Raw genomic sequence first — 13,691 nt, forward strand, 5'->3', positions numbered from 1 at the left:
AAAAGTGCTTCATGAACACCTGCAATTGCCAAAGTACTGGACTAAGCTCTGTTATACAAAGTTCGGTGAATCCTGGGGATCCCTGAAGAGCTCTGATTTGCTTCTCCCAAGTTCTTAAATGAGCAGATATCTGTTCTTTTCAAATGATTTACATAGAATTTTTCTTAAAGGTAGGAAGATTTCCAAAGCAAGAGCTCCATGTCACATGCAGGCTAAAGTTCAAATTTCTCAATTCAGATAACATAAAGGGGAAAGATAAAAAGAAGGAAATGTAATAGGACAGAAAGTAAAGAATGAAGAAGAGCCACACTGTGCCAGAAAAAAGAAAATGGAGGGAAGACCTAGTAGAGAAGATATTTGTAGATGCCTGTCTTTTCCTCAAAGTATAAAAAACAGTCTTTCATTATTATATTTCACAATTATTCTGTCATATTAATACTATGATATTAAGACATCATAAGCTATATTATTTAAGCATTATATAGTGGAAGCATTGGTTTATTATTAGTTTGATAATGCTGTTATAATTATCATATTATGAAAGCTTTGTATAAGGCCTTTTTAGTTCAATTTGTCAAAACTAATTAGAAATCACACTTCCTGTCTTTGAAAAATTTATCAGCTAGAGAGAAATTTCTTAAGTTCAAAGGTGGTTAGAAGATGCCTTAAGAGACAAGCTCCCAAAAATGCAAAAGGAAGTAGCTTAATGTTGAAACAGTGTCAGTAAAAACGGGTTACCTGATAACTGTCATATTTAAAGGGCAGGAGATTAAGGCTGCTCCTTTTACGAATTTGTACATTCTTTCTTTCCAGATGAGGATGAGTGTGAAGAGGGAAAGCATGACTGTGCTGAAAAACAGATGGAGTGCAAGAATCTCATCGGCACGTACCTCTGCATCTGTGGGCCTGGGTATCAGCGAAGGCCCGACGGAGAAGGCTGCGTAGGTGAGGGCAGCCCCATCAGAGGGGCTGAGTGAGTGGGATGCAACAAAGGATGGAACGGACGAGGGCTCTGCGTCCTCGTGGATGCTGTCTTCTCCTTGGCCAGAGCCATCTTGCCTCTCTTACCTCCTATCATGACTTTCCATGGAGGCCTCCTTGCCTCTTGATTATCTATGAATTCCACCAGCAGCATCATTTCTCTCCCTCTGAGCTGGCCTTTGAGTGCTTTGCTAGGTCCATTTTGCTGCCAGGATTAGAAGACCAGGTATTTCCTCTAGTCCCTTCCTTTATTGTTTAGACTCCTTTGTTGCTTTGAGTTCGGGTCTTCCCATCACATTGGAATGCCTCCCTACTGGCTTAACTTTGCTACTGCCACCCTAACATTGAGTACAGTTGTTCAGTAAATTTCACTAAGCCAGAAATATCACTAAACGAGTGGGATCTACATCCAGAGAAACTGGTCTTATCTAGATTGAGGCCCAAGCCCTGCTAGTTTTAAAAGCTCCCCAGGTGATTCTAATGTGGATTCAGCCTTGAAAAGCATAGTAGACCAGAGATTGGCAAACCACAGTCCTAGGGCCAAATTCAGCTCGCCAACCTACCACCTGTTTTTGTAAATAGACTCGTTTTGGAACAGAGCTGTAACCATTCATAATTTTCCATGGCTGCCTTCATGCCACAGTAACAGAGCAGAATAGTTGCAACAGAGATCAAATGGCCTACAAAGCCTAAAATACTGACTATATATTATACAGTAATGTTATAATATTACTGTTCTTACAGAAGTTTCCTGACTTCTGCTTTAGTTAATAAAGAAAAAATACTAGAAAATTTCTACATATACCGTTTCTCATGTTGTCGGTCAAGAAGCTTAAGAACCATATTGTCCCCTTACTCTGTAAGATACAGATTTAAACCGACGTTGAAGAGCAGACTTTAAAAGCATAGAAAAAGCATGTGGCCTTATGATCACTCACTGGATCTTCTGGGAATAGTGATTCTCAGCCTCAGCTGCACATTGGAATCACTTGGAGAGCTCAGGTCCCACCCTCAGATATTGGTTTCATTGGTATCAGCGTGGCCTTGGCATTGCCAATTTTAACCTGTTCCAATTCTCTGGCTCTCACAACAAGATCTCTGCCTCAGGGGCTTGGAATTATTCTCAATGGGAGCATCTAGGCAAATTACTTTATGATCTTTCAACTCTCCAGCTATTTCAATACTTTTTTTTTAAACTAGGGAGACTGAATTATGATTCATTATTCCTTAATACTGTTGAAGTATTATTATAGGCATAATCTACATTGCATCAGAAGATTAGTGTAGACAAACTCCCTCAGGTCAAAACTCACCATCACAGACATTATTCTAGTGAGTATTGTAATATTTCTTTAACATATTGATCTTAAGGATTTTTTCTCTTCGTTTAAAATAACCCTTCTGAGAATCCTCTACACATACAGATATGGCAAGTTTTAAATTTAAGTGAAAAACGTAAGTGTACCTAAAGTGCTATCATCTATGTTTAAGTATGTAAACATGCTATCAATTATGTTTTTAAAGGGTGGAGGTATATCACACATATGGCTGTATTTGTTTGTATGGGTATAATTCATCTCCAGGAGGATATTCCAGAACTTAGCAGTAGCACTGGTTGCTTCCCAGGAAGGAAGTTTGGTGGCTGGGGAAGAGGAGAGGGAGGGGCACTTTGGGCTGTATATTCTTTTGTACCCTTTGAATTTGGAACCATGTGAATAGGTTATCTAGTCACAAACTAAACTTTTGTTTCTTAAAAGAAAAAAAGAATCTATCTTTGTACAAAGCGGACAGATGACGCCTCTTGTTTTTGGTCCTTCACACCACACAGATGAGAATGAATGTCAGACCAAGCCCGGGATCTGTGAGAACGGGCGCTGCCTCAACACCAGGGGGAGCTATACCTGTGAGTGCAACGACGGCTTCACAGCCAGCCCCAACCAGGATGAGTGCCTCGGTGAGTACAGACCACAGGGTGCTTTTGTAACCCCAGCCTCCACATGGGGATGCTTGAAACCAGATCACTTATTTGAAATAATAGAAGATGTTGAAATTTGAGGAAAGGTTAACAATGTTCATATTTTGGAGATGACTCTATGACCATGATTGTCCACTGGGCTTAGCACCACCCTGCCGCTAAATTCTTCCTTTGCTAATTGTATTATTGAGTCACTTGTTTGGAATTTCTTTCTCAGCTGCCTTTTTAAGCTCTTGATGCTCAGGATCAGTTTCCATGTGTTTCTCTGACCCTCGCTATAGCCTGGTTCTCCACATTTCTGGGAACAGATAGAGTGATAATCTTGTTGATGCCAGTGCCTTTCTGCCCACTTACTGAATATCTTGTCTTGTTTTCCCCAGATGTCATCCTTTTTCTCTTACTGCTGCTTCCAGCTTTCCCTTCTTGCTCCTTCTCAGCCAGGGTAAAGTGTTACATCCTTCTTGGGTTTTAATATCTGAGCAAATTCGGAATACCATGTTATGCTTCTAAAGTTCCCTGACATCCTCTTTGCATTCATAATGTCCCTTCCAGACAACCGGGAAGGGTACTGCTTCACAGAGGTGCTCCAGAACATGTGTCAGATCGGGTCAAGCAACAGGAACCCCGTCACTAAGTCTGAATGCTGCTGCGATGGAGGGAGAGGCTGGGGGCCCCACTGTGAGATCTGCCCTTTCCAGGGCACTGTGGCTTTCAAAAAACTCTGCCCCCATGGCCGAGGGTTTATGACCAATGGAGCAGGTACTTCATTTTCTGATTTTTCACCAACGGAGCAGGTACTTCATTTATGGTCCAAAGATACTTTCAGGGAATTTGTTTTATGAGGAGCAGATGAGAATATAGAATCTATAATGTGGGCCTAGGCTAAGTTGCATAGTTTAGGTTGACCCCCCCCCAAAAAAAAAATCATTATGGTACTTTAGATATTCAGAGCCATGTTGCCAGAGTGTCCTTGGTCTGATTAATGTGTGTGCTTCAGCTCATGTCTTTGCATTACAAGGAGTCCTCAACTTTTTAAGCTGGTTTGTTACAAGAATATAACCTTTTACTCAGAATATAATCTTTTAGATACATATTGGAATAAATGATCACTAAATTCCTGAAGTAGCCCACCAATATGTATTTTATCTCATAAAACTGGCTGAAATATATCACATGAAAGAAGTATAAAACAATGCTGATACACAGTCAGCCTTCCATATCCACAGGTTCCATATCTTTAGATCCAACCAACCTTGGATTGATTCCTACCCAAGGTTAATTGAACCTGCAGTGCTAACTGTACTATGCCATTTTGTATATGGGACTTGAGTGTCCATGAATTTCAATATCAACAAGGTAGTTCTGGAACCAGTGCCCTGGATATGGAGGGATGATTGTACTGGCAATTAAGACAGCTGCCTCTGGAAAAGTACAAGCCACGTCAGCTTGAGAGGGATGTGGAGGCTGTCAAGGTGTCTGAGGCTGCTCTGAAAAAGACTTCCAGGCCTATCTTCATCAACAATAACTGCAATTGTTTGCAGTCTCATAAAAAGAGACTTTGAGATCCTTGGGAGAAAATCAGAAGTGAGAGAAGAATTAAAGAGATTAAACAGGATTTATGTTCATGTTACAAAGATGTGACTAAGGTAGAATAACAGAATTGGATGGTAAAGATAGAATAGATGAAATGACCAAAGTGATTTATGATTCTTTGGCAGATGTGAAAATGAGATGGTAGACTCATTTCTTCAGACCAATGATAGTATGCTATATTGCATTTCAGAGTAATCTTGAAAAGATCAGTAAAAATAAGAGCTATGGGTATAAAATTGTTACTTGACAATCCAAGGCTAAGAACTCACTTGCTATGGGCACCCTGCTAAGCAGTAAGGAGGTAGAAGTGTCAAGATGTGAGTGTCAGTGGCTTTAATGCCCAACAGTACATATTGGCCCTTTTATAATGCCTTTCTCATTTTAATTGCTATTTATTAAATTATAGATATTGATGAGTGCAAGGTTATTCATGATGTTTGCCGAAATGGGGAATGTGTCAATGACAGAGGATCATATCACTGCATTTGTAAAACTGGCTACACTCCAGATATAACTGGAACTGCCTGTGTAGGTAAGTGTTCTATTTCTGATGCTCAGGTTTATTCTCGGGTGGAAGTTGTATATTATGAGGAAAAAACCCTCAAACTAAAACTCTAAAAAGCCTGTGTAATTTCATAAGGAAACGTAAGACAGTAAACAAAGACTATACAGTTTATCTTTTCTTTCTTTAAAATTAAGATTCTTTGTTAGACGCTGTCGGTATTGAGCATTGAAACATCTTTTTAGATGGGCAGTCACTGTGTCTCTTTGATCATAGATCTGAATGAGTGCAACCAGGCCCCCAAACCCTGCAATTTCATCTGTAAGAACACAGAAGGGAGCTACCAGTGTTCATGCCCGAAAGGCTACATCCTGCAGGAGGACGGAAGGAGCTGCAAAGGTAAAGTGGAAACTGTCTTCACCCACTTACCTGTCTTACGGGAACATGGTTTCATTCCTTGTGCCTTTGAGGGATCCAAAGCTGAAAGCCCTCCCTGTAGGCAAGAGGTACCACCCTGGGGTTAGTGCCTCCTCGGGGACATTTTTCTTACACCAATGCTGGAACCTCCTAAAAAGGATCCTATATCTAGAGACAAAGAGGTAGCCAAAATGAAATGGCAGGAGGGGGCACAATCATGAAAATCCCATACCTGCTGGTGGATGCCCTACAAAGTGGAAAATAACCACAGAAATTCTTCCACAGGAGTGAAAGTTCTGAGCCCCAGGTCAGGCTCCCCAGCCTAGGGGTCTGGGAACAGGAGGAGCCCCCAGAGAATCTAACTTCGAAGGCCAGTGAGGTCTGATCACAAGAATTCTACAGGACTGGGGGAAATAGAAACGCTACACTTGTAGGGCACATACAAGTTCTCATGTACACCAGAAGCCAGAGAAAAAAAGTGGTGACCGCATAAGAACCTGGGCTGGACCTACCTGCTGGTACTGGATGGTCTCTTGCAGAGGTGGGGGGTGGTTATGGCTCACTGTGGGAACAAAGACACCGAAGGCAGTGATTCTGGAGAGTACTCACTGGCATGAGCCCTCGTGGAGACTGCCATTTTTTCATCAAGACTTGGCTCCAAACAGCATGTAGGCTCCGATTTCTCAGGCCACACAACCAACAAGGTAGAAACACAGCCCCGCCCATCGGCAGACAGGCTGCTTAAAGTCTTTCTGAATAAAGTCTTTTCTGCTAAACACATTCCCTGACAAAGCCCTGCCCACCAGAGGGACAAGAAAGACTCCACCCACCGGCAGGCAGAAAAAAAATCCCTCCCACAAGGAAGCCAGCACAAGCCTCATCCACTAGAAGGCTGACAGCAGAAGCAAGAACTACAGTGCTGCAGCCTGCAGCATGGATACTGCAATCACAGAAAGTTACATAAAATGTGAGGGCACAGAAGTATGTCCCAGATGAAGGAACAAAATTAAAAACCCAGATGAACAACTAAGTGAAGTAGAGATAGGCATTCTACCCAAAAAAAGAATTCAGAGTAATGATAGTATAGATGTTTCAAGATCTCAGGAAAAGAATAGAGGCACAGATCTAGAAGATATAAGAAAAGTTTAATAAAGACCTAGAAAAAATAAAGAACAAATAAACAGATGAACAATAACTGAAATAAAAAATACACTAGAAGGAATCAATAGAAAACGTGAGGCAGAAGAATGGATAAGTGCGCTGGGAGATACATGGCGGAAATTACTGTTGAGGAACACAATAAAAGAATGAAAAGAAATAAAAACCATCTAGGAGACCTCTGGGACAACATTAAATGCAGCAGTGTTCACACAATAGGGGTCTCAGAAAGAGAAGTAAGAAAAAGGACCTGATAAAATATTTGAAGAAATAACAGCTGAAATCTTCCCTAATATGGGAAGGGAAACAATCACCCAAATCTAGGAAGCACAGAGATCCCCAGCCAGGATAAATCCAGTGAGGAACACACTGAGACACAAAGTAATCAAACTAACAAAAAGTAAAGACAAAGGAAAAGTATTAACATACAAGGTAACTGGCAGCTGATTTCTCAGCAGAAACTCTTCAGGCCAAAAGGGAGTGGAACAATGTATTTAAAGTGATGAAAGGGAAAAAGCTACAACCAAGAACAATCTACCGAGCAAGGCTCTTATTCAGATTCAACAAAGAAATCAAAAGCTTTACAGACAAGCAAAAGCAGAGAGAATTCAGCACCACCAAACCAGCTTTGCAACAAATGTGAAAGGAACTTCTCTAGGCAGAAGAGAAAAGGCCACAACTAGAAATAAGAAAATTACAAATGGAAAAACCTCACTAGTAAAGGCAAAGATACTGAAAAGGTAGGAAATCATTCACACACAAATATGCTATCAAAACCAGAAATGGTGAGGAGAGGAGAGCATAAATGCAGGATATTGGAAAAGGATTTGGTATTAAGAGACTAGCAAAACAATCTTTTTATATGTAGATTGCTATGTCAAAACCTCATGGTAACTGCAAACTGAAAATTTGTAATAGGTATACACATACAATAAAAAAAAAGAACCAGAATCCATACACAACAGTAAAGTCAGTCATCAAATCACACACACACAAAAAAAAAACAGAACAAAAGAGGAAGGGAAGAAAAAAGACCTTTTTAAAAAAAGCCAAAATTTTTTTAATGGCAGTAAGAACTTATATCCCTTCATGGATCACTGCCTTATCATGGCGAAGGGGATTGTGTAACTCAATGAAGCTATGAGCCATGCCCTGCAGGGCCACCCAAGATGGACGGGTAATAGTGGAGAATTCTGGTGGTCCACTGGAGGAGGACAAAACCACTCCAGTATTCTTGCAGTGAGAACCCTATGAACAGAATAAAAAGGCAAAAAGATATGACATTGAAAGATGAGCCCTCCAGGTTGGAAGATGTCCATTATGCTACTGGGGAAGAGTGGAGGGCAATTACTAATAGCTCCAGAAAGAATAAAGTGGCTGGGCCAAAGCAGAAACATTGCTCAGCTGTGGATGTGTCTGGTGGTGACAGTAAAATCCAGTGCTATAAAGTGCTATATATTGCATAGGAACCTGGAATGTTAGGTCCATGAATCAAAGTAAATTGAACACGGTCAAACAGGAGATGGCAAGAGTAAACATCAACATCTTAGGAGTCAGTGAACTAAAATGGATGGGAATGGGTGAATTTAGTGCAGATGACCATTACATCTACTACTGTGGGCAAGAATCCCATGGAAGAAATGGACGAGCCCTCATAGTCGACAAAAAGAGTCAAATGTAGTACTTGGGTGCAATCTCAAAAACGACAGAACAGTCTCAGTTCATTTCCAAATCTAACCATTCAACATCACAGTAATCCAAGTCTATTTACCAGCCACTGATGCCGAAGAAGCTGAAGTTGACCAGTTCTATGAAGTCTTACAAGACCTTCCAGAACTAACACCAAAAAAGATGTCCTTTTCATCATAGGGGGTTTGGGGTGCAAAAGTAGGAAAGCAAGAGATACCTGAACTAACAGGCAAGTTTAGCCTTGAATACAAAATGAAGCAGGTAAAGGCCAACAGAGTTTTGCCAAGAGAATACACTGGTCATAGCAAACACCTTTTACCAACAACACAAGAGATGATTTTACATATAGACATCACCAAATAGTCAATACCGAAATCAGATTGATTATATTCTTTGCAGCCGAAGATGGAGTAGCTCTATACAGTCAGGAAAAACAAGATCTGGAGCTGACTGTGGCTCAGATCATCAGCTCCTTATAGCAAAATTCAGGTTTAAACTAAAGAAAGTGGGGAAAGCCACTAGGCCATTCATGAATGACTTAAATCCCTTATACAGTGAAGGTGACAAATAGATTCAGGGGACTAGCTCTGGTAGAGTGCCTAAAGAAATATGGACAGTTTGTAACAATGTACAGGGGGCAGTGATGAAAAACATCCCAGAGAAAAAGAAATTCAAGAAGGCAAAGTGGTTGTCTGAGGAGGCCTTACAGATAGCAGAAAAAGAAGGGAATTGAAAGGCAGAGGAGAAAGAGAAAGATATACCCAACTGAATGCAGAGTTCCAGAGAATAGCAAGGAGAGATAAGAAGGCCTTCTTAAATGAACAATGCAAAGAAGTAGAGGAAAACAATAGAATGAGAAAGACTAGAGATCTCTTCAAGAAAATTAGAGATATCAAGGGCACATGCAAAGATGGGCACAATATAGGACAGAAACAGCAAGAACCTTTCAGAAGCAGAAGAGATTAAGAAGAGGTAGCAAGAATACACAGAAGAACTGTACAAAAAAGGTATTAATGAATCAAATAACCATGATGGTTTGGTCACTCACCTAGAGCCAGACATCCCAGAATGTGAATTCAAGTGGGCCTTAAGGAAGCATTACTACGATCAAAGCTAGTGGAGGTGATGGAATTCCAGCTGAGCTATTTCTAGTCCTAAAAGATGATGATGTTAAAGTTCTGCACTCAATATGCCAGCAAATTTGGAAAACTCAGCAGTGGCCACAGGACTGGAAAAGTTTTCATTCTAATTCGAAAGAAGGGCAATGCCAAAGAATGTTCAAACTTCTGCACAATTGTGCTCATTTCACATGCTAGCAAGGAAGACAGAAACTCCTTCAAGCTAGGCTTCAACAATACATGAACAGGGAACTTCAGACACACAAGCTGGGTTTAGAAAGGGCAGAGGAGCCAGAAATCAAACTGCCAACATCCACTGGATCATAGAAAAAGCAAGGGAATTCCAAAAAAACTTCTGCTTCATTGACTACGCTAAAGCCTTTGACTGTGTGGATCACAACAAACTGTGGAGAATTCTTAAAGAGATGGGAACACCAGAGTACCTTTCCTGTCTCCTGGAAAACCTGTATGCAGGTCAAGAAGCAACAGTGAGAACTGGACTTAGAAAGATGGACTGGTTCAAAATTGGGAAAGGAGTACATCAAGGCCATATATTGTAACCCTGTTTATTTAACTCATATGCAGAAAACGTCATGTAAAATGGGCTGGATGAAGCACAAGCTGGAATCAAGATTGTCGGGAGAAATGGCAACAACCTCAGAGATGCAGATGATACCATACTAGTGGCTTCCCTGATGACTTAAACAGTAAAGAATCTGCCTGCAATGCCTGAGACCCAGGTTCAATTCCTGGGTCGGGAAGATCCCCTGGAGAAGGGAATGGCTACCCACTCCAGTATATTTGCCTGGAGAATCCCATGGGCAGAGGAGCCTGGCAGACTACAGTCCATGGGGTCACAAAGAGTCAGATAAGGCTGCGCAACTAACACTTTCACTTTAGGGCTTCCCAGGCTGGCGCTAAAGAACCAGCCTGCCAGTACAGGAGACACAAGGTATTCAGCTTTGATCCCTGAGTTGCGAAGGTCCCCTGGAGTAGGGCATGGCAACCCACTACACTATTCTTGCTTGGAGAATCCCATGGACAGAGGAGCCTGGCAGACTATAGTCCATGGGGTCACAAAGAGTCAGATAAGGCTGCGCAACTAACACTTTCACTTTAGGGCTTCCCAGGCTGGCGCTAAAGAACCAGCCTGCCAGTACAGGAGACACAAGGTATTCAGCTTTGATCCCTGAGTTGCGAAGGTCCCCTGGAGTAGGGCATGGCAACCCACTACACTATTATTGCTTGGAGAATCCCATGGACAGAGGAACCTGGTGGGCTATAGTCCATAATTTTGCAAATAACTGGACATGACTGAAGTGACTTAGCATGCACACAATGCCAGAAAGCAAAGAGAAACTAAAGAGCCTCTTGAAGAAAGTAAAAGAGGAGAGGGAAAAAGCTCACTTAAAACTCAACATTCAAAAAACTAAGATCATGACGTCTGGTCCCATCACTTCATGGTAAACAGATGGGGAAAAAGTAGAAACAATGACATTTTATTTTCTTATGATCCAAAATCACTGAGGATGGTGACTGCAGCCATGAAATTAAAAGACACTTGCTCCTAGGAAGAAAAGCTATGACAAACCTAGACAGAATATTAAAAAGCAGAGACATAATTGTACTAACAAATTTCTGTACAGTCAGAGCTATAGTTTTTCCAGTAGTCATGTACAGATGTGAGAGTTGGACCATAAAGAAGGCTGAGCACCAAATAATTGATGTTTTAGAACTGTGGTGCTGGAGAAGACTCTTGAGAGTCCCTTTGACACCAAGGAGATCAAACCAGGCAATCCTAAAGCAAATCAACCCTGAATACTCATTGGAAAGACTTATGCTGAAGCTCTAATACTTTGGCCACCTGATGCAAAGAGTCAGCTCATTGGAAAAGACCCTGCCTGATGTTGGGAAAGACTGAGGGCAAGGGAAGAAGGGGGTGACAGAGGATGAGATGGTTGGATAGCATCAGTGACACAATGGACATGAGTTTGAGCAAACTCAGGGAGATAGTGAAGGACAGGGCAGCCTTACATGCTGCAGTTCGTGGGGTCACAAAGAGTCAGATATGACTTAGCGACTGAACAACAACAGCAAATATCACTGATGAACTTAGATGCAAATATCCTCAACAAAATACTAGCAAACCAAATCCAACGATACATTAAGTAGATCATACACCATGATGAAGGGGATTTACACCAGGAATGCAAGGATTTTTCAATATCTGCAAATCAGTGTGATAAAACACATCAACAAATTGAAGGAAAAAAAAAATATGATCATCTCAATAGATGCAGAGAAAGCTTTTGAAAAAATTCACCAGGCATTTATGATAAAAAAAATTCTCCAGAATATGGGCATAGAGGGAACATACATTATAAAGGCCATATAAGACAAACCTACAGCTAACATCATACTCAACAGTGAAAAGCAAAAGCATTTTCTCTAAGTTCAGAAATAAGACAAGGATGTCCACTTTCACCACTTCTATTCAGCATAGTTATAGAAAAAGAAATAAAAGAAATCCAAATTGGAAAAGAAGTAAAACTGTCACTGTTTGCAGGCAGATTCTTTACCATCTAAGCCATCAGGAAAACCCAGATGATATGATACTATACATATAAAATCCTAAAGATGCTATTAGCAAACTACTAGAGCACATCAAGGAGAGGTAAGAAAGCCTTCCTCAGTTTCTTTGCATTTGATCAATGCAAAGAAATAGAAAAAAACAGTAGAAGGAGAATGACTAGAGATCTCTTCAAGAAAATTAGATATACCAAGGGAACATTTCATTCAAAGATGGGCATAATAAAGGACAGAAATGGTATGGACCTAACAGAAGAAGATATTAAGAGGAGGTGGCAACAATTGACAGAAGAACTATACAAAAGGATCTTCATGGCCCAGATAACCATGATGGTGTGACCACTCACCTAAAGCCAGACATCCTGAAATGTGAAGTCAAGTGGACCTCAGGAAGCATCACTATGAACAAGGCTAGTGGAGGCGATGGTATTCCAGTTGAGCTATTTCAAATCCTAAAAGATGATGCTGTGAAAATGTTGCACTCAATATGTCAGCAAATTTGGAAAAGTCAGCAGTGGCCACAGGACTGGAAAAGGTCAGTTTTCATTCCAATCCCAAAGAAAGGCAATGCCAAAGAATGCTCCAACTACTGCACAATTGCACTCATTTCACACGATAGTAAAGTAATGCTCAAAATTCTCCAAGCCAGGCTTCAACAGTAGGTGAACCATGAACTTCCAGATGTTCAAGCTGGATTTAGAAAAGGCAGAGGAAGCGGAGATCAAATTGCCAACATCTGTTGGGTCATTGAAAAAGCAAGAGAGTTCCAGAAAAACCTCTACTTCTGCTTTATTGACTATGCGAAAGCCTTTGCGTGGATCACAACAAACTGTGGAAAATTCAGAAAGAGATGGGAATAATAGACAGCCTGACCTGTCTCTTGAGAAATCTATATGCAGGTCAAGAAGCAACAGTTAGAACTGGACATGGAACAACAGACTGCTTCTAAATTGGGAAAGGAGTAGGTCAAGGCTGTATGTTATCACCCTGCTTATTTAACTTATATGGAGAGTACATCATGCGAAATGCCAGGCTGGATGAATCAGAAGCTGAAATCAAGATTGCCGGGAGAAATATCAATAACCTCAGAAATGCAGATGACACCACCCTTATGGCAGAAAGCGAAGAACTAAAGAGCCTCTTGATGAAAGTGAAAGAGGAGAATGAAAAAAGTTGGTTTAAAACTCAACATTCAGAAAACTAAGGTCATGGCATCCAGTCCCATCACTTCATGGCAAATAGATGGGGAAACAATTGAAATAGTGAGAGACTTTATTTTTGGGGGCTCCAAAATCACTGCAGATGGTGACTGCTGCCATGAAATTAAAAGATGCTTTCTCCTTGGGAGAAAAGCTACGACCAAACTAGACAGCATATTAAAAAGCAGTGACATTACTTTGCCAATAAAGGTCTGTCTAGTCAAAGCTACGGCTTTTCCAGTAGTCATGTATGGTTGTGAGAGTTGGATTATGAAGAAAGCTGACCACCAAAGAATTGATGCTTTTGAACTGTGGTGTTGGAGAAGACTCTTGAGAGTCCCTTGGACTGCAAGGAGATCCAACCAGTCAATACTAAATGAAATCAGTCCTAAATATTCATTGGAAGGACTGATGCTGAAACTGAAACTCCAATACTTTCGCCACCTGATGCAAAGAACTGACTCATTGAA

At 40.9% G+C, this 13,691-nt stretch overlaps 1 protein-coding gene across 1 annotated transcript in view; it reads left to right on the forward strand.

Annotated features, from left to right (window-relative positions):
* Positions 1-13,691, forward strand: part of FBN1 (fibrillin 1) — a 257,123-nt gene that overhangs the window by 226,934 nt on the left and 16,498 nt on the right. Inside the window, exons 56-60 of the mRNA XM_043473020.1 lie at positions 814-945; positions 2,810-2,935; positions 3,509-3,715; positions 4,956-5,081; positions 5,328-5,450. Of these exons, the coding sequence (XP_043328955.1) occupies positions 814-945; positions 2,810-2,935; positions 3,509-3,715; positions 4,956-5,081; positions 5,328-5,450 (714 nt within the window). The remainder of the gene's footprint in view (positions 1-813; positions 946-2,809; positions 2,936-3,508; positions 3,716-4,955; positions 5,082-5,327; positions 5,451-13,691) is intronic.

The sequence above is a fragment of the Cervus canadensis genome, chromosome 6 (assembly GCF_019320065.1).
Source record: "Cervus canadensis isolate Bull #8, Minnesota chromosome 6, ASM1932006v1, whole genome shotgun sequence".
Taxonomy (NCBI): Eukaryota; Metazoa; Chordata; class Mammalia; order Artiodactyla; family Cervidae; genus Cervus; species Cervus canadensis.